The 21,622-nt window shown below is 46.4% G+C and overlaps 9 protein-coding genes across 9 annotated transcripts; 3 read left to right on the top strand and 6 right to left on the bottom strand.

The window, feature by feature from the left end:
- Nucleotides 1–48: 48 nt before the first annotated feature.
- PUMCH_002925 (uncharacterized protein) lies at nucleotides 49–2,028 on the bottom strand (the record flags this gene model as incomplete). The annotated part of the gene is made up of 1 exon (XM_063021916.1): nucleotides 49–2,028. The coding sequence occupies one exon, from the start codon at nucleotides 2,026–2,028 to the stop codon at nucleotides 49–51; it is 1,980 nt and encodes a 659-aa protein (XP_062877986.1).
- Nucleotides 2,029–2,567: 539 nt separating this feature from the next.
- On the bottom strand, nucleotides 2,568–4,232 carry PUMCH_002924 (uncharacterized protein; the record flags this gene model as incomplete). Its single annotated transcript, XM_063021915.1, has 1 exon — nucleotides 2,568–4,232. One exon carries the CDS (start codon nucleotides 4,230–4,232, stop codon nucleotides 2,568–2,570), a length of 1,665 nt encoding a protein of 554 aa, XP_062877985.1.
- A 1,546-nt stretch (nucleotides 4,233–5,778) lies between these two features.
- Nucleotides 5,779–8,664, top strand: PUMCH_002923 (uncharacterized protein; the record flags this gene model as incomplete). Its single annotated transcript, XM_063021914.1, has 1 exon — nucleotides 5,779–8,664. One exon carries the CDS (start codon nucleotides 5,779–5,781, stop codon nucleotides 8,662–8,664), a length of 2,886 nt encoding a protein of 961 aa, XP_062877984.1.
- A 247-nt stretch (nucleotides 8,665–8,911) lies between these two features.
- Nucleotides 8,912–9,784, bottom strand: PUMCH_002922 (uncharacterized protein; the record flags this gene model as incomplete). The annotated part of the gene is made up of 1 exon (XM_063021913.1): nucleotides 8,912–9,784. One exon carries the CDS (start codon nucleotides 9,782–9,784, stop codon nucleotides 8,912–8,914), a length of 873 nt encoding a protein of 290 aa, XP_062877983.1.
- A 697-nt stretch (nucleotides 9,785–10,481) lies between these two features.
- PUMCH_002921 (uncharacterized protein) lies at nucleotides 10,482–11,696 on the top strand (the record flags this gene model as incomplete). Its single annotated transcript, XM_063021912.1, has 1 exon — nucleotides 10,482–11,696. One exon carries the CDS (start codon nucleotides 10,482–10,484, stop codon nucleotides 11,694–11,696), a length of 1,215 nt encoding a protein of 404 aa, XP_062877982.1.
- Nucleotides 11,697–12,199: 503 nt separating this feature from the next.
- Nucleotides 12,200–13,141, top strand: PUMCH_002920 (uncharacterized protein; the record flags this gene model as incomplete). The annotated part of the gene is made up of 1 exon (XM_063021911.1): nucleotides 12,200–13,141. One exon carries the CDS (start codon nucleotides 12,200–12,202, stop codon nucleotides 13,139–13,141), a length of 942 nt encoding a protein of 313 aa, XP_062877981.1.
- A 128-nt stretch (nucleotides 13,142–13,269) lies between these two features.
- PUMCH_002919 (uncharacterized protein) lies at nucleotides 13,270–14,451 on the bottom strand (the record flags this gene model as incomplete). Its single annotated transcript, XM_063021910.1, has 1 exon — nucleotides 13,270–14,451. One exon carries the CDS (start codon nucleotides 14,449–14,451, stop codon nucleotides 13,270–13,272), a length of 1,182 nt encoding a protein of 393 aa, XP_062877980.1.
- A 607-nt stretch (nucleotides 14,452–15,058) lies between these two features.
- On the bottom strand, nucleotides 15,059–16,864 carry PUMCH_002918 (uncharacterized protein; the record flags this gene model as incomplete). The annotated part of the gene is made up of 1 exon (XM_063021909.1): nucleotides 15,059–16,864. The coding sequence occupies one exon, from the start codon at nucleotides 16,862–16,864 to the stop codon at nucleotides 15,059–15,061; it is 1,806 nt and encodes a 601-aa protein (XP_062877979.1).
- A 1,228-nt stretch (nucleotides 16,865–18,092) lies between these two features.
- On the bottom strand, nucleotides 18,093–21,572 carry PUMCH_002917 (uncharacterized protein; the record flags this gene model as incomplete). The annotated part of the gene is made up of 1 exon (XM_063021908.1): nucleotides 18,093–21,572. One exon carries the CDS (start codon nucleotides 21,570–21,572, stop codon nucleotides 18,093–18,095), a length of 3,480 nt encoding a protein of 1,159 aa, XP_062877978.1.
- Nucleotides 21,573–21,622: the final 50 nt, after the last annotated feature.

Genomic DNA, 21,622 nt, shown 5'->3' with positions numbered 1-21,622 from the left:
GTATTTTATCTGTGGTATATTACATTGAAATCTATAAATGACATCTAATTACTTTTTTGCTTTCTTTGTAGATGTGCTCTCGTCCTCGACATCCTCGATGTGTCTCTTGGAAGGAGGTTTTTCTGGGGATCTGCCATCTGTGGAATTGGTATCAAGGGGATTACTAGACAAAAAGTCGTCCATATTAAACTCGTCGCCACTGTTAGGGGTCAGGGAAACCAGGCCTTGTTTCTGCTTGTGCTGCTGCAACTCTTCTTGTTGTTGGTTTTGACGATCAGTCAACTGTTGAAGTAAATCTTGCACATGCAGCAATGCTTGGCCCTGGCGATAAATGTTTTGCTCCAAGCCTTGGATGTTATCGTTGAGTTGTGTCTTATCGGGAGCATTGGGCATGCTAGGGGTGTTTTGAAAATACTGGGCGAAGTCAGACAAGTAATTGTTGGGAGAAGCGATTGAGCCGTCTGGATTCATGATCTGTTGGAAAACCTTGTTGGCGTCGCCATGAGAAAGATCGGGCGAGGAGCGGGCAATCTCTTCAATAACGTCTCTTCCAGTGGAAGCCACGGAATCTTTGCGGCTGCTCGTCGAGTTTCTACCCTTGGAGTTGAGCTCCGTGATTTGTTCACCATTGGCTGTTGGGGATGCATGCTCTGAATTTGTGGGTGCTGATGGAGAATTTGCGTTCGTAACATTCCTGCTGCTTGCCGTCAGACTCTTCGATTCTTCGGGAGTCAGTTGATAAGCCTTGTTCATCAACATAAGTCTAGGTTTTTGAAAGGGCTGGTGAGGGGGGTATGTAGCAGCTGCACTTGGCGTAGGGTTGCTCACGCTACTGTTTTTGCTGCTAGTATAAGGAGATACTTGATGATCGAAGTGCTGGTCATAACGATCCTCTACTTCGAACACTTTGCCTGCAGAGTTTCCGTAGACGACGGCGAGGAATTTCATGATCTTCTCCAAGGTATCAGTTTGTTTCAGGTGTCTTTCACGAGCGGAAAAGCTTTCGTTCCATAACATCTGATTATCTTTGCGCATTCGGCGCATATCTTCAATGATCGCAAGCTGGTTCATTTTGATCAGCTCCAACTCGTTGATGACAAGCTGCAAATTGAGTTGATTCACATCGGCAGCCTCAGTCTCATTAGCACCGGATTTGTTTCTAACAATGCTGTCTAGTAGGTCCTCGCGGCCGCGCATGAACAAAGGGTTCTTGAACTGAAGCACCTCTTCTGGATTACGATCATCCCTCAACAGTCCACTGGTGACATCTTGCACTTTGTGCCATCCGTACATATTCAACTGGCGAACAAAGGAGGCGAAGTTATTATGTTTGAAGTATTTCGGAAGAATGCTCTTCATGAACTCTTCACGGTGGGCCACAAGGAACGACTCGCCATCGTCACTCCAGTGAATGTACGTGTGATTCTCCGGATCGTTGACCATGGACCACATTTTTTGAATGAACGCTGGCGGCTGTTTGGACGCCTGGGGCACTTTCTTCTTCTTGCTTGAGGTGAGAAGCTGTGGGCCATTCCGTCCCATTGTAGAGCCGTTCTGGAGATAGCTCGAAAGCACCGATGCAGAGGGGATTTGGAGATTGTTGATGACCGGGTCGCTGAGCTGCGGAAGCGGCAGAAGCGGCGATATCTTCGTGAGAGCACCATTCATGTTGCCTAGACCCTGACCAATGCCGCCATGCAACAGGTTGGGAAGCGCCGACGCCGACCCCAAAGTCGGGCTCGCCACACCGTTCACGGCCCCAATATCATGCACCGCTTCGTCCTTACCGTTGGGATCTGTATATTCGGGAAAACTTCCGAAATTGGGACTCAAGCCAAATTCGGACAAGCCGGCGCCACCATCGGAGCCCAAGCCATCCAATAACGATGCGCCGGTCTCTGAAGTAGGCATATCGAGAGACTGAAGAAAGGTGGGCGTGTCCATGACGTCGTTATGGGGAAAGTGGTTGTTTTCTTCTTTTGCGATGGTGTGGCCGTCCTGAGTGGGCTGTGGGGGTGGGTACAGCATATGCAGACCGGGTTATGTTGGGAGGTAGAGGTTTGTTGATGGATAATTTGGTGGGAAGTTGTGTTGGTGTAAATATGGCGAGGTTTGTTTTAGTAGTAGGTAATTACACTTTTCAGTGTGCTGCGGGTCCTGCAGGGTCTATTCTGGGGGGATGGCTTGCTGAGACACAATGAGACCAAAAAGTGAGTGCATTTTTTTTAGAGAATTTCATTGAGGTTAATCTCATTTAAGAAGGAGGCAGTTTATTTTTGTGAAAATTTGTGATTTCTGAGACAATCAATCTGGAATTTATATATTGAGTGTAGTTTAGCCGGGCGGCTATCACAGTACAGGGTCCATCGATAGTAGATCTACTGAGATCGGGAAAGAAAGTAAAATATTAACAGATTCCGTGAATTCCGTGAATTTTGTAAAGAATTTGTTTCATTTCTTTTTTGTATGGCAAGGCATTCCGCGCGCTTAGTGTACCACTCCTCGCTATTCTACAGATCGTCATAGTTCTTAGAATGAATAAATAGGGGCTCATTAATAAATACAAGTTACATGCATGGTCGCAGATGGTGCTTCGTGGCTCCGCTGGGGTCTCTTCCCACAGACCCGAAGAAATCGTCAAGCCGTATACCTTCAATGATTCCATGGCGCTCACAATTGGAACAGAAGCAGGCGCCCTCGGCACAGGAACATTGCTCGGCGTCTGCGGGCTCGACCTCTGATTGTAGATCGTTGCAAACGCTCTCGGAGCGGCTGCTTTCTTCTCCCGAGTTCTCTTCCTCTATGCCGATAATCTGCTTCAAAAAGCCAAAGTAATCGGGCACTTTTGACGCCAGGTCCGCTGGCACCATGTTGCTGTACGCATTGCTCTGGTCAAATTCCGGCACCGGGTTGGCATGCATAGTATTGGATGCGCTGAAGTCCTCTTTCTTAGAAGATGGATTGTGGGTCTCGCAGCTCGGACATGAGCAATCAGAAGAGCACAAACATGTTCCGGGAAGAGAACATGAAGGAACATTGATTACCTTGAATAGCTGGTTGTTGTTTCCATAGAGGAGCTCGTTGTTGCTTGGTGCACGATACACATCGTTATTGTTTTGGAGGAAGAGGGATGCACCGTAGTCGAACGGAACATCATGGTCAGGAGCATGCCCCAATGGCTGCTCCTGTGCAGCAGCTCCGTTATTGTTCATTATTACTCGGCTATAGCTTGGATGACCATTCTGTTCATATGCAAGGGGTGCTGAAGTGAAAGAAATCGGAAACTGTGGACCGACGGGGAGATTCTGGCCATGCAACGATGTCGATGTTTCGGGTATAAGCATTTGGGAAGAAAATGGCACTTGCACTTGTGGATCTGACACGGGCATTTGCGGACCAAGAGAATGCAGATAGCCAGCGAAGGAGCCACTAGTATCTAGAGTTCCATTTGCATACATTGATGGAGGATTACTGTTGACGTATGCGTTCTGAGTCATGTTGAAGTCTGTGTTTGGTTGAGGTTGTACGGGAGGAATACTCAGGTCCACCAGATGTTCGCTCTTGACTACGGGCGGATTCATTTTAGGCAGTTCATAGTCATGCGGCCTCAACACCTCAAAGGTGTGTGTTGCGGGCTCGGGCTTGGAAAGCACAACGGGCTCTTCCTCCTTCTTGACCTTTCCACCACAACAGCCACCCAGCTTGACACTTTTGGGCTTCTCCACCTTCAAACCAGCTGAATGTGTTCGTAGAAGTCCCTCCATATCGACCTTCCCCTGATTTTTCTTCAAGTACGACTGCAAAATACGTTTTTTCAGAACCTTCTTCTGGTTACAAGAGCACTCTTTGCGTGCCAGCGAGCCCAGACAACAGAACGACATATTGACAAAGTTTTCTGGCCGAAACATCGGCGTTTGGTTCTGTGCGGACTCCTCGCAGTACGGCCCGACGATCTCTCCAGACTTGATATCATAGATGTATTTGTCGGACGCCTTCAAAATGACCACCGGGCGGTCACGACATTTCTCCTTCAGATCCACTTCGGTATCTTCGGCAACTTCCTTTGCGAAAACAGCAATCCGGTAGTTTTTGTTTCCATCGGGATATAGTAGATTGGGTCTTCCCTTCTTTTTCACTAGTAATAAGGGCCGTTTGTCGTGCTGGCACAGCGTGGATCGGTGGCCGCGGATGCACTCCAGACAGGAGTACTTGACACCGTCTATTAGAATCATGAGTTTTGTTCTTTTTTCGCCTTTTGGATATGTAGGTGAAGAGGATTATCGATATCCCCCAGACTCAATATGAGCATTTAAGGTCTGGTGCACGGGTGTGCCCATCTCTCCAGGATGCATTGTATGGCGGGGCTGGCACATGTGGAGATCTGGGTTGGAGTAGCGGATAAGTGTGGTTGTGGCATTCGTTGTTTTATTTTCGAGAGGGTAGTTTTTTTCTGTAGAAAATTACATTGATATTGGTCAATTGAACGATGTTCGTTGTCAATGAGGCTCAAAAAGTAAAGCCCCTACTGCAGATGGCACCATCATCGCTCGTAATTTAGCGGTTTTGGTAAGGGGAAGCGTTGTAGCACTGTACATTGTTTGTGGTAGTAGCCGCTGTGCATGGAAGTATTGTTCTGATGAAAATCCATTTGTGCATAATACTCGGCGGCGCGGCAAATGCTCTCCTGAGTTGATTCTTTGAGTTTTGTTATTCGGAGCGCTTTATTGGATTGTAATTTTTGTATTTGCGTCTGATCTGAAGATGGTATGCTTTTTAGGATCAATGACATGATTTGAAAGAATATTAAAATGAATGATATGGAGAAATGGGGTCTTTGTTAATCGCAAAGTGGCGATCAAGTGGACCCTAGAAGTGATGAGAATAGAGTGTTCACTGTGGTATCTTGATCAAGAGAATCAAAAGTGATGTGCCAATATCGCCATTCGTGAAGCATTCGATGAGATTTTGTGGCCAATAAAGTTTGAAATTGTTTCAAAATAAAAATCAGATGTTGCTAGAGATTGGAGAAGACAAAACGGAGAAAAGCATTGGCCCTTTACAGATACCTCTAACTCACATGGCGGGACATGTGAAAGGAGCATACAATTGGAGAAGATTTGAAATTAGATGAATCTGCAAAACGCTTATATGCTGAGATCATCTCACAAATGAATTCTAGGGTACCTTCAAATTTCAAATCACAAGAGGTATTCACTACGATGCAGAAGTATTGCAACCAGTACCAATACAGGAGTACTACAATTATTACCAATACACCCAAGCTAGCTCAAACGCTTTATTCTTTATCATTCTCCTTTCAATCCCGCTCTTCTCTCCCTATTCATTAATTTCCGTATCGCTTAGTACTACTGGTTTTCTGTATTGTGGGGCCGCAGATCCAACACTCGCTCCCGCTGAAACCTAAAAACATCACATCCATCCAAATCTTTCATCAAAGCAATTCTCACAAAAATTTCATTTCTCATTCGCGTCTGACTAGTACCTATGGTAATTGGTCTAGTGACTGACCCAGTGATCCTGCAGATCACCCGGTATCAGTATCCCACTCCATCTCCACGCAACTCCACCAATTTACCTCCAATCCAATCCAAACCTCTTCCACACCATCCCAGACTCACCACCACCAAACTAATCAAAAAATAAATTATACTTTGTCCCTGTTTCGCCTGGGGAACACAACCCTAACTCCGCTGGTGCACGGATGTCCTACCGGCCCTACATACACGCCTAACATCTCAAATCTCAAATTTCGACTCCATGCTAAAACACCTAGTCAAAAAAGCTAGCATGACATCCCCCTGGTCCGCCACCAAAGTCAGAAGTACCTTTTTGGACTTCTTCACCCAGCAAAACCTGCACACGCACGTGCCGCTGTCCTCCGTGGTCCCCCACAACGACCCGACCCTTTTGTTCGCCAATGCGGGAATGAACCAGTACAAGCCCATTTTCTTGGGCACGGTCGAGCCCGGCTCGGACTTTGCCGCGCTCAAAAGAGCCGCCAACTCCCAGAAGTGTATTCGTGCCGGAGGTAAGCACAACGACTTGGACGACGTAGGAAAGGATTCTTATCACCATACTTTCTTCGAGATGTTGGGCAATTGGTCTTTTGGCGACTACTTCAAGAAGGAGGCCATTGGCTACTCGTGGGAGTTGTTGACGGGCGTTTACGGCTTGCCAAAAGACCGTTTGTACGTGACGTACTTCGAGGGAGATGCAGCACAGGGCTTGGAGCCCGATTTGGAGGCCAAGCAGTTCTGGCTCGACGTAGGCGTGGCCGAGGACCACATCTTGCCTGGTAACGCGCAGGACAACTTCTGGGAGATGGGAGACCAGGGTCCTTGTGGCCCCTGTTCCGAGGTGCACTTTGACAGAATCGGTGGCCGTAACGCTGCCAGCTTGGTCAACATGGACGATCCAAACGTGTTGGAGATCTGGAACATTGTGTTCATTCAGTACAACCGTGAGGCCGACTCGTCCTTGCGCTCTTTGCCCAGCAAGCACATCGACACCGGTATGGGTTTCGAGCGTTTGGTGTCCATCTTGCAAGACAAGCTGTCCAACTACGACACCGATGTGTTCACTCCTATCTTCGAGAAGATCCGCGAGATCACTGGCGTTCGTCCATACACCGGTAAGTTCGCCGATGAGGACAAGGACGGTATTGATACCGCCTACAGAGTCATCGCCGACCACGTTAGAACTTTGACTTTTGCCATTTCTGATGGTGGTGTGCCAAACAACGAAGGTAGAGGTTACGTCTTGCGTCGTATTTTGCGTCGTGGTGCCAGATACGTTAGAAAGTACATGAACTACCCAATTGGCTCCTTCTTCCTGCAGTTGGTGGACGTTGTCATTGAACAGAACGCAGCCATCTTCCCTGAGATTGCCAAAAACTCCGCTGAATTGAAGGAAATCTTGATTGAGGAGGAGGTTTCTTTCGCCAAGACATTGGACCGTGGTGAGAAGTTGTTCGAGCAGTACGCCATCATTGCTTCCAAAACCCCCCAACAGACTTTGGCTGGTAAGGACGTTTGGCGTTTGTATGACACCTACGGTTTCCCTGTTGACCTTACCCGTCTTATGGCTGAAGAGGCTGGCTTGAAAATCGACGATGAGGCCTTTGAGCGTGCCCGTGAAGAGAGTAGAGAGGCTTCCAAGGCTTCCGGTGCCAAGGGTGGTGAGACTTTGATCAAGCTTGACGTCCACGCCTTGTCTGAGCTCGAGCAGCGCTCTGTTGCCGCCACCGACGACTCTTTCAAGTACGGCTTGGAGAACACCAAGTCCAAGATTGTCGCTTTGTACGATGGCTCTTCTTTCGTCGACAGCATCTCTGAGACTGGCAAGCCATTCGGTATTCTTTTGGACAAGACTCCATTCTACGCCGAGCAAGGTGGTCAAGAATATGACACTGGTAGCTTGGTCATCGACGGTGTTGCTGACTTCGCCGTCACCAACGTTCAGCAATATGCTGGTCACGTTTTGCATACCGGAACTTTGGCTGACGGTACCCTCTCTGTTGGTGACGATGTCATTGCCACCTACGATGAGTTGCGTCGTTGGCCTATCCGTAACAACCACACTGGTACCCACGTTTTGAACTTGGCCTTGCGTGATGTTTTGGGAGATGCTGTGGACCAAAAGGGTTCCTTGGTTGCCCCTGAGAAGTTGCGTTTTGACTTCTCTCACAAGCAAGCCTTGACCCCAGCTGAGCTTGAGAAGGTCGAGGAGATCTGTAATAATGAGATTCGTGCTAACAAGCAGGTCTTCTCCAAGGATGTTTCCTTGACCTTGGCCAAGGAGATTTGCGGTGTAAGAGCTGTTTTCGGTGAAACTTACCCAGACCCAGTCAGAGTTGTCTCCATCGGTGTCTCTGTTGATGACCTTTTGGCTGACCCATCTAACAAGGCATGGCACGATCTTTCCATCGAATTCTGCGGTGGTACCCATGTTGCTAAGACCTCTGACATCAAAGACTTGGTCATCATTGAGGAATCTGGTATTGCCAAGGGTATTCGTAGAATTGTCTGTGTCAGTGGTCGTGAGGCCCACGCTGTTCAAGCCTTGGCCCGTGAATACGACGAACAATTGACTGCCGCCGAGAAGTTGCCATTTGGCCCAGAGAAGGAGCAAAAGACCAAGGATTTAGGTGTTGGCTTGAAGAAGTTGACCATCTCTGTCTTGGCCAAGGCTAAGTTGAACGACAAATTCAACAAGTTGGACAAGACCATCAAAGACCACTTGAAGGCCATCCAAAAGGAGGAGCTGAAGAAGACTCTTGATGTTGTCAAGGAATGGTTGGGTGACGCTGAGAAGTCTAAGCAAGCATTCCTTGTTGCTCACGTTCCAATCGGTGCCAACGCCAAGGCTATCACCGAGGCCATTAACTTGGTCAAGAAGCAAGACAAGAACAAGTCTCTTTACTTGATCACCGGTTCTACTGATAAGGTCGCACATGGATGTTACATTTCTGATGAGGCTATCGGTAAGGGTGTTGAGGCACCTGCATTGGCTGCTTCTGTCAGCACCCACATTGGTGGTAAAGCTGGTGGTAAGGGCAATGTCGTTCAAGGTATGGGAGACCGTGTCGAGGGTATTGCTGCTGCTGTTGAGGAGGTGACCAAGTTGTTGGCTGAGAAGTTGTAACACATAGGATAATATTGATAACGTATAATTGATAGATTGTAAAGTTTAGTTCATATCATGATATGTCGCTCTGTAGTACATAGCACCAAGTGTATTGTCTGTAGTATGTCTAATTATGTCCATAATGTTTGAGAATCTGTCTGTCTTTCCCTTCCGTTTGTATTTGCTCTTAGATATCATGGTAAGTCAACTAGAAAGACCCAAAACAATTTATGCGAGCATTTGATATGATTCAGTCTCGCATTATTTAAGCCACCGGCGGTTCTGTTGTGCTCATAAGATCTTCTTCTTCGCTAGTAATCTCGGCGGCATTTTCGCCGATATTGGCAACAACCTCGGCAACAATGCTTCTCAAAGCATCAATCGGGACGGCTTCTTCGCCAATTATACTGATTGTGTTGATCCTCCAGTTGAGGTGAGGGTAAGACCCAAGCTTAACCGCACCTGGCCCGTAGGTTTCATTACAGCGCTGCTGCAAAGCAGTCAAGTAAGGGGCCAAAGACAGCTCGCCAGTTGTTGTCTTCACAAAATAGCGATTGCACTTCAGCTGAATGACGCGCGGCTTGACCGACTCGCCGAGCCCGCTCAAAAGCCGCTTGAATAGCTGCGGCACGCCCGGTAGAATATACACCTGCTCGTTGACGCCAACAATGGGCACCCACAAACTTTTATCAGTGAAGAGTTTCAGCACGGGCACAGACTCGGAGGCCTGCGGAATGGTGGCCATTCGATAGAATGCATCTCTTTGCGGCTGTGTGAGTTTCAGAAGGTAGTCTCCTCGAAGGGCATTCATCTTCGCTACAGTCTCCAGATCCAACGTGCAGGGCACATTGAACGCGGCCGCAATGGCGTCGTATGTAATATCATCATGCGTGGATCCAATTCCACCACTGGTGACAATGAAGTCACATTCAGCATTGCGCAACACCTGAAGCGACGCTACAATGTCGCTGTGGTCATCACCACAGACCACCGTTTTCTTGAGCGGCACGCAAAGCTCGCTGAAACAGAACTTTGCAAATTCAAACAGATTTGTGTCCAAAATCTTGCCGTTGAGGACTTCGTCGCCGATGATAAGACATCCGGCAGAGCGGATCAGGCGCGCCATGTTGGCGAGCATGTAGGGGGTCAATTGAGGTTGTGAGCGAGTGTTTAGTCGCTGTACAGGTTTAATTGGAGGGTTTTAGGTGTTGTTTTTGTGTTTTGTGTGGAACTGAACGAAAAGAAGTAGTGGATAAAAGAGATGTGTGGAGAAAACAGAATGTTGGTAACCGTTTTGAGCGTATAATATATAACGAGTTTTTTTTTTTTTGGTTTCTATTTAATTTTGCTCGTTTCGGCGCAAGTTTTGCTTAGATGGCTGCAATTGGCACTAGTGTGTTTCAGATTTGTTTCAGATATGGTTTAGGGTTGTTTCAGATATAGGTGCTTGATTCGGAACGTGAAAGAAGAGAATTGAAATTGGTTAAAGAATTTCTCTGACTTTTTTTTTGAGTCAACAAATTTGGGTATTTATGTTTGTGGATTTTCGTTTGAGTGACGGTTTTGAGTTTTGATTCCTTGCTTCAGAGAGCAAGTTATCAAGAAGATGTATTGTAGGCAAAATCGAGTCTAGTAAAAGTAAATTTTGGATTTGCCTTGAAAATGGGTAGAACAATTGAGTTCTGTTAAGAGTGTCTTCAACCCTTTGCTAGTGTTTGCTTAGACTAGTAAAACCAAGCGGAAGTTCGTTAACTAGATAATAAAAATGAAGATGGGGCTTCCAAACCGTTGAACTTGAAAACACACCACAACCACCCTAAGATATAAAAGTTAATATGGAGAAAGAGGTCGATCGTATCAATCTACATATTGACATTCTTAGAAACTACAATGTAACAGAAGATTCAAAGAAGACTCACTTCAGTCAAAAAGCCATCGATACTTCAGTAAAACTCTACAAAATCATTCGCGGCTATAGATCTGTACTTCACACTGAGACATTCACTGGCTGCAAATTCCACAATACAATACGCAATCTTGGCTCCGGAACACAAAAAAACCAACAAGTTTTTCGAAACTATCATTTGCAAGAACCGAAGAATCCATCTCTCTCTTTTCCCTTTTCTGTTTTTTTTATCTACCTCTTTCGCGACTCAGACGTATTGCACTCATTAACACTAACACTAACACTAACACAATCCTACACCCTCTATAATAAAAAATACATTGAAATAAAACTTCCACTCACATTCCCACCAAAAACCCTCACTCACCATCTCCCTCCCAATTCTTCCCATTTTCCACCTCCCTCCCACCCCGGTCGTGCCGTCCCCACTTACTTCCCTCACCTCTTCATTGGCCCAAAACCACCGCCAACTCCACATCCCTCCAACACCAAGAACCCACCCATGTTGTCTCTGTTCCGTGTGGCCCGCATGGCTGCCCGCACCGGCGCCACCTCCAAAACCCTTGCGGCCACTTTCCCCGTGCTCAAAACCGCCACCAGAGCATACAACTTCGCACCAAACTTGACCACGAAAACCACCATCACAGACCAACTCACCGGCGAAGTCATCACGTTGGCCGACCCAGAGCACCCGGAGTTGGGCGCCTACCAGAACCCACCCATCCAGTTGGCCCAAGATAAGGATCCATACGGCAAGTACGACCTCCAACAGTTGCGTCGTAACTTCAATGATCCTTTGCACATCGATGAGGACTTATACGATATTTGGTCTCCCGACTACTACCAGCCTGTGTCTGACGGCACTGCGTTGAAGCACAACGCCGTTTTTTTCTCGCTTTTCTTTGGTATTTGCGCTGCAGTGGCTATTTTCGAGCTCAACCCAGAGAAGCCCGCCATGCCCCGCTCGTTCCCATACAACGGTTTGGCCGAGTACTTGGGTTCTGGAAGCGAAAAGGACGACCACTTCTACCAGGTTCGCCCTGACACCACCGCGGAGAAGGCCGGTGTGTTGGCTGAGGATCCAGACATCAACACCCAGAAGGAGGCATACATGCGGGACAACGCTGCTTTTTTCAAGCACTAGAATATTCAGAGGGGCGCGTGTCGCCGTAGCATCATATAGTATGGGCACGAGGCTGTAGGCGTGTTGTTTTGCAGCCAGGCTCTGTACAAGTGTATTTTAACAGAAACAAAATCGAAGTTGAGCTGGCTTCTGCGTCATGGCCATGGCGGATGAGGTGCAATGTAGATCTTTATTCATAAACGTTATTTTCTTCTTTATTTTTCTTTTTTTTATTCAATTGTCATGTAATAATTGTACTCCCCCACTTAGTACACTACTACATACTGAAATATCGTGGTATTTCTACTCACTAGCCCCTACGCCTTCGTTGCCGCCAAAAGGATACTACCAGTCGATTCTGCGTGTACAATTTATTGTAATTCCTTTTTCTCCGAGATCAAAACCCCCTTAATTCATTCATTTAGTCACTTCTAGTACACTATTGAAAAAGAGCCATAAACCCACTAATCTGGCCTCGAAAACCTCCGGCTTTTTGCCTCTACCAATACTACAACATATAAAAGATGCTTTCGAAAAAAGACCCGTTTCTTTCGCTCCCTGTCTCGCGAGTAGCGCTGTCGGCTAGATTGAACCAACTAGCACAGACAAACTCACGGCCTGCAACACCAGCAAGCTATGTCTCGAGCTCGCTCAACCCAAATAAGAATACACCGACCGTTTCTGGATCGACACCTGTGAACTCGGGCTTGAAGTCAAGCGAGGAGCTTCAGAGATTCGAGGAGTTATCTATCGTCAAGGATATCCGCGATTTCGAAGCGACGTTGACCGAGTTGGCCACCGCTGTATCCTCATTCAGAGATGAAGAAATCGCACCTTCCGTTCACAAGCTAATAGACATAAATACCAGTATTGCACAGGCGGTGGGAGACTTGCAGACCCACCAGGAGCTCTTGCATCAGATCACAGAGCTCAAAAGCGAGAACGGCGATCTAGACCGCCTTCAGAAAAACACGCTCCGAAAATTGATCGCTATTCGTGCCAGTTTGCGCCTGGATCCAGCGCTGAAGTCCTCCTCTACCACGGCACAGGATTTGGGCGGGTTGGATGTCCAGACGCTTCTTGACTACTCCATGAAGCTCGCGAAATTCTCTCGTGCTCCAGCCACCGTTCAGTCGCAAATGGTGCATCCGAATAATTACATTTGGCCTGCAGAAGATGCTTTGCGCCGAGGGATGTTGGCCATGGCGTCTCTCAAGCCAGACGAATTGATCAAAGCAGAACTCGGTGATGAAGATGAGAATATGGATGTGGTTGCCGAATCTGTTGCAGAGGAAAAGCAGGATGATACACCTTCAAGCACATCTGTTGCGCCAAACGCAGCGGAACGACCACCAGCTTCTAGACCATCGGAACAAAAAACAATTCCACAGCAAGTACCTGCGCCTAGTCTTGATCTCGATCTTTTCGATGATGATGATTCCGATGAGTCCAACAACAGCGATTAGAAGTGTCAAACTATAGCCGCTACACACCACGGTCTAGATACAGTACATGCATAATAACAGGTTTTTTCCTCTAATTTCTATATACAGAGTAAAAGTCCGAATAATTCACTTTATAACTTTTGAAAAGATTACTTGGCGTCACCCTGATGGTCGCCAAATAATTCTCTAGGGTGGGAGAAGGTGTTGGAAGTGTAGTCCTTACTGAGCTCCCAATCAAGCTCCATCTGGTTGGAGTACAACTCACCGGACTTCAAGTGGTCCTTGACCAAGTCGGCGAGGCCCAGGATGAACTCCTCGTTGTCGTTCAACGAGTCTGCACGCTTGATCTTTTGTGGGTTCTTGACCTCCTCCATGAGCTCAATATCAATCTCATGCAAGGTCTCAATATGGTCGGAGGTAAATGCAATTGGCACGAGCACAAAACCGGGGATGGAGTCTCTGGTCTCCAACTTTTCGACGATGGTGGAGGTGGCACCGCCCAACCAGGCCTTGGGGCCCACCTTGGACTGCCAAACCAATCTGTAAGGGTTCTTGAACTTCAATTTCTCCATGACGGCGTATACGGAGGCAGCCACCTCAGCAGGGTATGAGTCTCCTCTGTTGACGATCTGCATGGGCAAAGAGTGGGCAGAGAACATGATCACAACCTTGTCTCTGATGTCCTCTGGGAACTCATCGAGCTTCTGTTGGATGAGCTTGGCGAAAGGGTCTACCAAACACTTGGCCTTGGGCCATCTATCGATCATCGTCCACAGAATGGATCTCTCGGGATCCACCACCTGCGTCTGACGGAAAAGCTCGTGCACGGACGAGGCGGACGTCAGCGCAGACCATTGCGGGTACTGCGAAAAGGCCACGGCTCTCTTCACGCCATCCTTCTTCATCTGCTCCAACGTCTCCTCGGTCAAGGGACGAGCGTATCTGAAGGCCACATATGGCTTGTGAGGGGCCGACTCGGGACAAATCTCGTCGAGTCTCTTGCACACACGCTCGCACTGGTACTCGGACCAGTATCTGATCGGAGAACCGCCTCCAATCTCGTTGTACTTCTCTGTGATTTCAGGTGTACGGCGCTTGGCAATGAGTTTTCCCACGATCAGCTGGAAGGGGCCAAGGGGGATCAAATCGCCGTCCTGGAAAAGACGCCGGAGAAAGTCGTAGGTGTCTTCGCTTTTGGCCGGTCCTCCCATGTTCATGAACACGATTCCTGTTGGAGGCTTGTTGGTGACGGGAGGCACAGATGTGGAGAGACATCTTGCGATTGGCTGGATCGGTCTGATGTGGTTGAGAGCCCTGGCGTAGCGTAACATTGTGGGCACTGGGGAAAAGAAAAGTGGTAGGTGTGAGGTGGGATGGTTTGTACGAATCGGGGATTATAGTAGTAGGTAGCAATCTGGTTGTCTGCAGTACACGTAGTTGGGGCTAATATGCCCTTAGTGGTGGGTAGACAGTATTGGCAGAAATTGGCGAAAAGAGACGGTTTTTTTTATTTTTGATTGATTTTTCAGGTGACAAGATTGTACTCTTGTGGTTTTTTGCTATTTTTTTGCATGGTGGTGGCGGTTTGATGGGGGAAGTGTGGGCTACTGATGGAAAAGATAAGACTGGTGGCTGTGAAAAATGACATCAATTGGCCACCGCCAGTGGCGCACGGCTAGGAAGATAAAAGAGGGAATGAAGTTCTATGAAATTTTAGGAGGGAAGCCAATGACGATATTGGGTTGTTATTTTACGAGTTTATTGGTTTCACTGATAGCTTTGTGTCCGTGTTTGTGTTTAGTAAGTACACATGGCCGAGACTCGGGGTCTTGGCTCTGATCTGATGAGTATCTTATTGTAAATTCAGAAATGGTTAGAAATATGTCTTAGCGTCCAATTGAACTTGTTCGAGTGGTTGCATGGTTACTCAATGCAGAGCTACTCGCCCTTTCCTTGTGCCTTCATGGCGTTCTTGGTCTCTTGAAGCTCGTCCTTCTTGCTGTTGATGATCTCATTGAGCTCGGAAGTGAAGTTGTTGTATGCATCCTTCAACCCGTCAAAATCATTACTGAACGAACCTTTGCGGCCGCGGAACGAAGTCCAGGTGTCGGCAAAGTCCCTGAGCTCCTCCTCGAGCTCCTCCTTGGTTGCATCCTCCAACACATCCAAAGGCGGAACTCCCAAGGTCGAATAGTTGCTCTCGCGCGCGAGCGCTTTCTCCACTGCAGCTTGGATAACCTCTGCTTCCTTCTCGTTCAACCCACTCTCCTTGATAGGTACTGGTTTCTGTGGAGCAAGGCTCTTGCACAAACCAACAACCTGCTTCTTGTATGGACCCTTGAAAAGGAATAGCGTGAGACCAATTCCTAGAGGCACATAGAAATAGACTGTGGCCCAGCATTGAAGAGACCTTCCGAAGTTAAGAATGACAAATGGTTGGACAACAAACCCAAACGCCAACTGTGTGACTAACCAGCAGACAACATCGTAGAGTTTTTTCGTGGGTTTTGGAGTAACTCCGTCGGCTTCCAAGAAAATAGGGCGAAGGTTGCGACGATAGATCTTACCAGCTGTTTGGATCATGGCGCCCATCACAAAAGTCAAGTAGTAACCGGGGCGAGTTCCATGCCAGAAGGCACTGGTCACAAATGTGAAGAGAGTACTCTTGAAGCCTGGTTTCTTTCCCTTTTTAGCCAAGCGACTGTAGACGTAGTGTTTCAACCACTTGTTAGTGTTCATGTTCCAAGCCTCGAGACACACGTGCACATTTTGGCCCGTTTCGAAAGTCCAGGGGTCGATGTTCTGCACGCGGTTCCATTTGAAAGTGTCTGTCTTTGAGTCGTAGCCGTTGTAGCCAATACCACACAAGATGCAAGCACCCTCGGCAATAAGCCAAATTGTGTAGTACTTCAACCGGTGGGTGAAGCCCAAAATCCACAAGTAAAAAATACGGTAGAAGAAGCCATGGTCTGTTACGAAGGACGAGCTTAAGGCCAGGTCCAAATTGACGTACTGTGGGATCACAACGAACAACCCTGCGAAAAAGAACCCCTGCAAGACCTTAGACAAAGCCTGCTTGCCACTCTTGGGGATTCTACGCTTTCTGCTGCGGCCAGGACGTTTGTCTTCAGGAACATCATCGAAAAGGGTGGAATGGATGAACTTGTCGTAGTCCACAAAGTCAAAGGCGGGGCCTGTCAAAAGCGCCGGATAAAAGAGAACATAGCCCATGAATGGAAGAATGTTGGGATGTTTTCTGATGGCCCGACTACGGGTATAGTCTGAAGGCAGCTCGTTCACCTTTCCGTCATGGACGTTCCAGCCAAAAGCAGACAACTTCATCACCAACACCATCTGTGCGCCCGTGAGGTCGAGCCGAGACAAGTCTTGGGTGTTGAAGAACTGCGCATTGAGGTGGCTGTACGCCAAATGCAGCATCAAAAAGAGAAAATTAACCCATGGCATCAGGCTTGTTCTTATGTATCTGGTGATGAAATAGCACCCAAACAGAGAAACAAGAAGCGTGAGCACTTCCAGCCCCAAATCCAAGATCCCAAAAATATAAAACATCGACACAGACACCACATACAAGTTCTTCAAGGTGTACTTTTGATCTGGCAACCGTTTGAAAACCAGACTGAACGGGAACGAGAGCACTGTGCACAACAAAACCTTGAAGCTGGCCTCATCCAAGCCTGTCTGAGCCAGCATCTGGGCAATTGCCCTCTGGATGACTGCGATCATAGTGTGTGGATGTGGATCTGGATGATGGTAGGATAGAAGCAATTTACCCCGGATTTAGCGATATGGCAAGTGAGTAATTGCGGAAACTGATTCAGAAGAATAAGTGTGAAATTGGTTGTGGAAGTAATTGAAAATTACTAATAGACTTTATTATTAGTTGAATTTTTTTTTTAGATGGTTTCATTGGGCATGATAGATGTCTAGAGTAAGACTATCTGCATACCAAGAAAGCCTTTTTAAAAGAAATTTGAAGAGCTTGTAGTTGATATTTTTAAAGTTCATTTTTAAGAGCTTTGCTTGAGTTATTGAGAAAATTCGTTCGTTCAACTCAATTCGTGATACCTCTGTTAGCACGGATATTAATTGCAAATTTTACATCTGGTCAAGGATACTTGCGAATTCTGGGTAAATATCTCAACGAAATTAATTTTCATTTCAGAATTTCCCACTTTCCTTCTCCTGGTTCTTGAGTGACTCTAAGACAGGTTTATCGCTACCACTCGTATCTAACAATACTACATTTAAGTTTTATCATGTCGCAATCGCTCACTTCTATCAATACTACAATTCGGTATGAAAAAAAAGTTGATTGAATTATACAATCACACAGGATGCCACCCATCCACAGTTGCGGTCATAGTCCCAGTTGTCGGTGTTAATCTTTCCGGAAGACTTTTTGGAAGAGGAAGAGGTAGTTTGAGCGGCCATAGTTATTGATTTGTGTTTAATGATAGAAAAACTTCTTTAGAAATTCTTGCTCCTTTTATATTCAGCCGTTTACGTGGGTGTGTAGATAGGTGTTTCAGGTCATTGCCTATTTGGGCGCCACAAGAGTAATTGAGTGGATTGAGTGGGACTAAAATCAAAACCACTGAAATGAAAATTTCCTCATTCGGTCCGATAATTTTTATGGAATCCAAATCGGATATGATGAAACATGGCGTTCATTTTATGTGCAGCTTCGATTCGATATCACCAATGAGACAGAACAATTTGAGGCATTTATAGCAAATCTGAAGTATCCATGATCAAATTTCATGATCTGGGCGTTTGGGCGTCTCGCTTCCTGGCCTCTGCTCCTCTACAATAATCTAATTGACTGATTTGATGCTTCGCTGAAATTTCATTCGTATTTTTGACGAGTCTCCGAGACAATTCAGAACCTACTTCAAAGTTATAGATTCGTTCGTAATGGATTCGTCAACTATTAACCAGTATTTTTGTACACCTAGTCTCGGGCCAGGACCATCTTGTATCCGTTTTCAATAGCCTGCGTGATAGTGTCATTTTTGTAAGGAATAGTAGTCAAGACATATGCAACATCATCCCACTCTCTTTCAGATTCACACTTATTCAACCGAACCAAGAGTTTGTCCGAGAGCTGCTTCTGATGTTTCTCCTTCTCGATGAATCCCACCAAAAATTTGATGATCCTCTTTCTTGCGTCCTTCTCTAGGGTTTCGTCGTTCGACAATCCACTAAATATATCGATAAACCCATTGTAGATAGCATTATCTTTTGTAGCCAACTCGGTAAAGAACAATTTACACATATCGCTGATACCTTGGTCCTCGTGTTCAAGACATTTTGCCATCGAAGAAAGTTGGCCCTTCACTTTGACTTGGCCTGCTAAGATCAAAAATGTCACAGTCATCAAACAGGTTCTTTGTACCATGATGTTCTCGTCAGTGAGACGTCTATACAAGAAATCTGTATTCTCGTCCACTAAATTGTTGAAACACACCGCCATATCACCGAGACCAAGCACACAGTTGCATCGAATGATGGGGTCTGGCGATTTCTCCATTATTGTAATAAGAAGAGGGAGGTTTTCTTCGCAGAACTTAGACGAAACACACATCAACTTCGAAAGGCAAAGGACGGCGCTGCGCTGGAGTGTCTCATTGTTGTATTCTTTACTGTTTTTGCATATTGTCAGCACCATGGGTCCAAACTTGGCCAAAATTGAATGCTCTCCATAGAGAAGTTCCTTTTCTTTTATGAAAATGACTGCATCTGTGAAGTCATCCTCCGATGTACCTCCAATCATCTCTAGCTCATTCTCATCTTCTTCCTTCTTATCTTTTGTCTTGGATTCTGTCTCATGTTTCTGTTTTTTAAATTGGGTTTCGAGCTTCTCGAGATACTCAATTGATTTCATGGCAACATGACCAACAATAAACAAAAGTTGGGAAAGCCTGATCATCTGGTTTTCACCCAGGATATCCTCGTCAAAAGCTTGCATGGCTTTCGATGCCAAAATCTCAGAGAACGTTTCTTCTGGACTTGGAGAAATCTTAAATAGAGCTATGATACATTGCTCCGCTGCGCTGTACCAATCAGGACTATCAGTTTGTAGAAATAAAACATCCCGAAGCGATTTGACAGCATCTTCCTCCTGAGCAAACTTATTCGCAACTGAAATTTTACCACCAGCGGGAACAATCTTCAGCAAGATCGAGCAAGTGTTTTTGCATAAAATCATATCGTTTTTCCCACACTCTCCTAAACCAACTCGAAGTAGTGAGTCGACGCCCATTTGGACAATCAGACGATTCGCCAGAGCTAGCATACCCAAGATTATAACTGAGCCATGAACAAATTCGACGGAGAATTCAGGAGAAGCTTCACCAGAGCCAGCCTTGTTGTAAATGTGCCATAAGACTTTGAGCACCTCTGGAACAATCATGCTCTTCTCATACATCATACATAAAAGCTTTTCAAGCGAGGCTAGATCGGCCACCGAAGCATTTATCGTGAGGCCGATTAGGTTTTTGGCTATGATTGCAGCACTCTGAGAAGCGGTAACATCCTCTGGAGCCGTGAGAAACAAATTTTTGTAGCAGTCAATTAGATGAGACGAAATGGATTTTCCTTCGTCCGACAGACCCTTCATCCACACTAGATGAAGCATTTTGTGAATACCGTCGTTGGCATTCTTAATTCCATGAGCATCCGCTAAGACTAGATAGTCCATGGACTCTAAAACTTCGTTTCTGTTTTTAGAGAATAGAAGCTTGGATGCCACCTCGGCTCCTTTTTGAGCCGCTTCAATGAACAGTAAAGCATCAAGGTAGTATTGTTGAGTGAGTTTGGCTTTAATAATGATAGTTCTCTCCTGAAGCAGGAGGTTGGGCAATTCTGGAAGGGGAGCATCAGGTTCGGAATCAACATCCATTTTGTCTTGCGACTCGTCAATAGCACTGTCGCTATCGTTTTCTTCATCTCCCTCCTCTGCTGCTTCGCCATCTTCAGGATCCATTTCATCATCTTCAGGTTTATCGTTGTTTTCATCGTCCTCTGCTGCATTTTTTAAGCTATCAAGCATAGCATTCCCATTTGCCGGCATGTACTTCTCAAGCTCTTTGTTGACTTCTTCTAATCGCTTTTGCCAGACAGACTCGACCAACTGTGATCCATGAGTGGCAGAGAAAGGATGTGTGAGGAGAAGCTTGTACATCAACTTGATCGAATTTCTGCGCACAAGAGTGGTTCTATCTTCTAAAGATCGCAGCGCAATAAGCATGACCGCATGGCGTCGTTTTGGCATACGAGCAGGCAAAGAAAAAATCTTGACCATTGCTTGGATTGCCTTAGTACGTACAAAGGGATTTCTGTCCAAGAACCGTTCCTGGAGTAAGCTGATGAGGCCATCGACCTGCGAGGCTACGTTGGATTCATGGTCGTCTCCTGCTGAATCTGCGTTTGCGTCTGTTTTTAGGATATCGACGACAATATTGCCACAAGTCTCTACAACCGAGCATCTAAGGGTATAGTTGCTATTGTCAAGAAGCTGAGCTGTGGTAGACATCTGCTTGAGAATAAGCCTTGGACTCATTTCAGAGAGTTTAATCAAAAACTCAGAAACGGCTTTTGGGCCATTTGCATCATTCGCGTTGAACTCCATTGTGCTGAGCTCACGCAAAAGCTCTTCTGTGAGTGCGCTGTGGCCATGGCGCTCGTCTAAGGTATGTAGAAGTTCTGCCATGTAGGGTGGCAGGTGAATATAATATGTTAAGCATTGGACAATACAGTTCTGAACAGTCAAACCCATTGACTGGTTAATCACAGATTCACAGATAGCACGGAACATTAGCACTTTTGTGTTATTGGACTTCATACGTTCCGGGAGCTCCATCAAGTGGAATATAGTTCTGATGAACATATCGAGGTACAGATTACGTTCGGGTGTAGTGACAAACAATCGCGAAAGCGGGAGCTTAAAACACACAATTACAGCATCGAGAACCTCCTCTACCAGTGTGCAATTGCTCTTCCACTTCGCAGAGCCCTGTTTCTGTTTGTACGAAGAAACACCGCTTCCAGTGCCTGGAAAGTCCTCTTTTCCCAAATAACTTAGAACTACGAAAAGCAAATAGCCATAGCGCTCCATCTGCTGCTTGATCATCTCTGCCGAGTCCACAAAGTCGCCTGAATCTATGGCATTTCTGCAATGGATACACACCGCAGTAAACGACGACGAAACCAAGTATGTGAGTTGTTTTTGGCGCGCGCTTGGAAGTTGAGGAAATGCGTGTGCCATCTCAATGACCTCCTCCAAAAGCTCGGCGTTTGTGACCAAGGATTCGGGAGTTAAAGCCACTGCTGTTGTAAATGCATCCATTCGAGATTCTGTGGCCAGTTCGTCGTATTCGTACGACTTTTCGATATCAAACGCATTGTAGAGCGTTGATAGAGAGAAATCCATTATATTTGGAGCAATTGGACAGGGTTTGGTGCTGTTTTGGGGGTATCTAC

The sequence above is a fragment of the Australozyma saopauloensis genome, chromosome 3 (genome assembly GCF_035610405.1).
Source record: "Australozyma saopauloensis chromosome 3, complete sequence".
NCBI classification, from domain to species: domain Eukaryota; kingdom Fungi; phylum Ascomycota; class Pichiomycetes; order Serinales; family Metschnikowiaceae; genus Australozyma; species Australozyma saopauloensis.
Note: the sequence above shows the minus strand (reverse complement) of the source record. Positions and strands in the feature narration are given on the sequence as shown.